General features: G+C 39.0%; 1 protein-coding gene across 1 annotated transcript; it reads left to right on the top strand.

Annotated features, from left to right (window-relative positions):
• Positions 1–245: 245 nt before the first annotated feature.
• LOC141907399 (uncharacterized) lies at positions 246–4,271 on the top strand. Its single transcript, XM_074797022.1, has 2 exons — positions 246–969; positions 2,698–4,271. The coding sequence occupies exons 1-2, from the start codon at positions 552–554 to the stop codon at positions 3,024–3,026; spliced, it is 747 nt and encodes a 248-aa protein (XP_074653123.1). The 5' UTR covers positions 246–551; the 3' UTR covers positions 3,027–4,271.
• The last annotated feature ends 345 nt before the right edge of the window (positions 4,272–4,616 follow it).

Genomic DNA, 4,616 nt, shown 5'->3' on the forward strand with positions numbered 1-4,616 from the left:
TATTTGCCCATAAAATCGTTAATAACGTCGACGAGGGTCATCGCTTTTAAAAGCGAGCTTCGTCGATGGCTCGATGAAATCTTACGACAACCGATAACCACCGACTGAGAATACTAGTCGAACAATGGCTGAGCCATCGAAATCATATGCGTCCTTTACGAGCAGACGAACTTGCGTCGGACCTATTTGAATTTCAAGAAAACATTTAAATGACGATTTGAACGATGGTTTTTTCATAAAGATGCTATTTTATTTCGGCGTTCGATGGTTAAACCTAAGTTTCTTACGTCGTCTCCGTTTCTAGTGGAACTACATTTTCACGCGCATGTCTTCACTACACAGCGCGCCACGCCATTGGCGTATTGTTGCGACCGTGCCAGCCTAATTTAACCATTACGACTGCACCGTTTGGAGAAGGTTTATGTCATATATTAATGATCTGGTTGGTAATTAGATAATAATTACAGGCTAGTGGATACGTCGTAAATCCTATAGCCTCGCTGAACAGAGTCGTTTACTCTTGTTAGGATCTCTTTTAACTTATTAAGACTATGTCCCACGCGCATATGAGTTCATATTTTGGGTCAGGATTGCAGCTTCATCAGCGAAACGGAGATGTGTCACGGCAGGGCTATTTCGGGGACGCTTCGTTGACCCATTCTTACGCGATGCCGGACTCTTGTTTACCTCAGGGCATGAAATTCCCATCGTTCATGTCCACGGATCACGCTGGTCTCAACTATGGCGTCATGCAAGGAAGGGACTATAGGCAGCAGTCGTTTCAGGCTAACATTTACGGTCATCAGTTGGACCCGCAGACGGACAGTGAAGTTATGAAACTCAGCGAATTGGCCGGACTCGGTCACGAACTTTCCACCCATTCTCAAAACGGTTCGGACGGCCACCACGACCAAGGATTCACGGCGAATGGTGCGGCAAATAGCCTCTATCCGTGGATGTCCATAGTTGGTAAGTATCAATTCTTTTAGAAAGTGCTTAACTAAAATGTCATTGTGTAGATGTTAATTGAGGCCTGGAAAGCCGCATTTGCGGTTGACGAAAGAGGCCATAAAGTAGTTTGTGGGAAATCCACGTTATAATCAAGTGTTAATCACTCTATTACGCGTGAAGATACCGATATATACCTTGTCTAATTGATTGATGACAGTTTTATACACCATGTAACACGAAAAAGTCTTCACATGTCTTTTATTCACAAAATACGAATCAATTTATAGAATTTTGATGCTAAAGTTCCCCAGGAGCCCCGTCGACCGGGTGAGAATCGTGATTGCTCGGTTCCTTAGCATTTCAAGATGTTCTTGTCAATTCATCCCCCCTGTGGGGAGCCTTGAGAACTCACCCACTTATAGGTTATAGGTGAACAAAAATGAATGAGACAAACTTCTTTCTATCAATTGATCAAAACAATCTAAGTTATTTTCAAAACAATTCAAGTTATTTACCACACAACATATCGATTGGCCAACATTTCAAAATGCTGCGATGTAACGTCGATTTATTAGCATTTCTTTACGTAGCTATAAACTTTTTCGATAATTGGAACTTTCTATTGGAATGTTGTTTACTTTTCTGATTGCACACTTTACAGATAGATGTCTCTGTCGTAACCTCGCTCTTACGAAGTCTCAAAAACCGTCTCGCCTTGTTTTATAACCTATACAGTGTTTTTATGGCCACTTTTAATGGTTTCGTCTGATGGCCTCGAACATAGGCGCGTACATCCTCAATACACATTAATCCATGGCAGCAGTGTTGAAATTATTACCATTTTACAACCTCGAATCTACTACCCAATAAAACTATGGTGTCACGCACGAAGTTCAAGGCCAATAATTTGTATATTTAAACTGTCCCTCGATTGGATTATAGAAAAAACATTTCATAGCGCATTTTATTATGCATATCAAATTAGCATTTTGATCTGCCGAATTAGGATTATATTGAATCTTTACTGGGAACAGCAATCTACCGAAAAGCACTTCCTCCATCTTTTTCACAACCGCCATTCGTATTCGGCGCTTTGAAGTTCTATTGGCTAATGAGCTGCATCATTTGCTGCGGAACTAATGTGCACTCAGTCACGTGGCACATCAGTGTCGCGACGATTTTCCGTTCGCTGCGCTAAATTCCATTATACCATGTATTCGTGGATTAAAGGGAAACGTACACACCTTAAATCATGGGTACTGTCAGTCTGGCAGGCGAGCGCGTTGTTATATAGCAAACGGCACCGAGTACAAACCATAAATCAACCAACTCTCGCATTAGATCAGAAAATACACACACATAGGAAAAAACTCACGAGTTAGATTAAAAATCATACATTCGACTTCAAAGCGCCGTAGCTTTTGATCTCGCTATAGAGCAATGAATTAAATTAGATAGAACGTTTATCATTATCTAATGAAAACACGTAAAATATATCTCCTAATTGTACCTTTGTAGGCGAGTGGGGTACCGCGTACTACGATGATAGTAATCTAGGCCATTTTTGTACCTAGGCTTCAGATATTTTTGTATATAAACATATGAATATGCATTTTTCATCGATGTAATTTGATAGCTTTTCGATCAATGAAACATGATAGCATAAACAGATACGTTCACTCATCCGCTTGCAAGTCCATTCATACATCATTAACTTCATCGTTATCTCTTTTGATTCTTTTCTAGGTCCCAATTCCAACCAGCGGCGAAAAGGCCGACAGACCTATTCCCGTTACCAGACGCTGGAGCTCGAGAAAGAGTTTAAATTCAATCGATATCTTACGCGGCGACGTCGAGTCGAACTGTCCGCATTACTATGCCTCACCGAACGCCAAATCAAGATCTGGTTCCAAAATCGGCGAATGAAAGAGAAAAAAGAACTGCAGGCGATTAAAGAGCTGAATAAGCAATCGCGCCACGCGGACGTCACCGGCAACTCGCAGATCGCCTCCCCACCGAAAACTCATTCATCGGATTCTTCCTCGTCGTCGCCGCCTTGTAACATTATAAAGTAATAGGGAATCAGGAGGAATCGTGTAAAACACCAAGGACATACACGTTAGAAATCAGTGTCTAGGTTAGTTCGTGTTTAGCCAACGGCTCGAAGGAAAATACAATCGTTTTAAGGTCTTTCTTTCAAGATGCCAGTCTGGTAACTACAAACTGTCTATTGCCAGAAGTAACGATTAGACTACAAACTTGTATAGACATGGCCACGAAATGAAAGTCACCAAACGTGCAAACCTCATTATTTATTATTCAAAGTTGAACTGGAATCTTTGTTATGATGGAATTGAATTTATCTAAGCCAGGTTTTGAAACTCATTAAGTCGAATAACACGTTTAAGTGTAATAACGATAAATTCAATACATAGTTTGTTTGTAAAGACAAAAAACAGCTTTCATTGAAAATATGATTCGTAATTTCGACTATAGTTCTCAAAGAAATAAATCATGTTTTGAGTTAGTCGTCTCTGAACTGGTAAACGGATGTGAACTGTTGCGGTCTATTTCACAGAAGCTGAAGTTCAGTTGTACATAATACGATTGGTATCGTTGTTACGTTAAAATGTACTCGGATATATTTAAAAGCTAGAAAGAAACCAACAATCTAAATTGTTGTAAAACTACGTATACCTATAACCATTATTATTTGTCTAGCAAAGTAGAAAAGATAACTTTATATTTTATAGTCGGTCTGTCTAGAGTTGATACCTCATTGAATTCTTTATTGTATTTTGTCTCGAAGAGGAATTCATTATTTTTTGCGGCATGTATTTATCATTGAGATGTTAAAAAGAGGCATTATCTTTATGTATACCTCATGAGATGGAGAATTTGGCAAGCAAATTATAAAGAACATTTTCGCTCAGAAAATATCTAGAAACTTTTTGTCAGTCTTGAAAAAAATCTATCCAAATCTGACATAAGAATGATCCGGATGATCTCCGAAGGAAAAATCAGATAAACCTCCGACAAACTTTTAGTAAAACTATTTTAATGCTTTTGGTGATGATCTTATCAAATGGGAATTCAGAATTCCAACATAGGTCACACATAGGTTAATTCGCATGTATCAAATTTGTTTTGTCCGTCATTCCAAATTATAGCATCACCTCTGTACAGATATAGTGAATAACGTTATGTAAAAAAAGCAGTTCCGGTGCAAATAATATATATGTACACGAATTCGTTGGAAGATTTTTTCGAAAAAATCAAGATTCCTTGTAAAACACGAAAGGAATAAAATATCGAAACAAAAGTATATAAAGTATAAAAAGTGTTGGTATATTTCTTTTTTTTGTAAAATTCATTGCACGTTGTTTGTTTCTTCTGATGCTTACACCGACCGCAGAAAGGCTGGACGCGGGTGGACTATAGTTCGAGGGTTCGACATCCCTACATGAGGGCTACTATTGACCTAAATTGACTGACGGTTTTTGCGGTTAATGTATATATCATTTAGACCTGAATTGTGTAAGCCGACTGTGGAAACCATAAAACGTCATTACCCCCGATCCAGTGGGACGGGGCATAATGTTTCGTACGTACTTGTTGACTGGTACTGTCCCTTGCGCGTCGTTACTATAACACAAGTTTTATGC

The sequence above is a fragment of the Tubulanus polymorphus genome, chromosome 6, assembly GCF_964204645.1.
Source record: "Tubulanus polymorphus chromosome 6, tnTubPoly1.2, whole genome shotgun sequence".
Taxonomy (NCBI): domain Eukaryota; kingdom Metazoa; phylum Nemertea; class Palaeonemertea; order Tubulaniformes; family Tubulanidae; genus Tubulanus; species Tubulanus polymorphus.

Coding starts and splice junctions, on each gene's coding strand:
- LOC141907399 (XM_074797022.1), top strand. CDS start 552: ATGTCCCACGCGCATATGAGTTCATATTTTGGGTCAGGATTGCAGCTT. Junction 970..2,697: donor TCCGTGGATGTCCATAGTTG/GTAAGTATCAAT, acceptor ATTCTTTTCTAG/GTCCCAATTCCAACCAGCGG.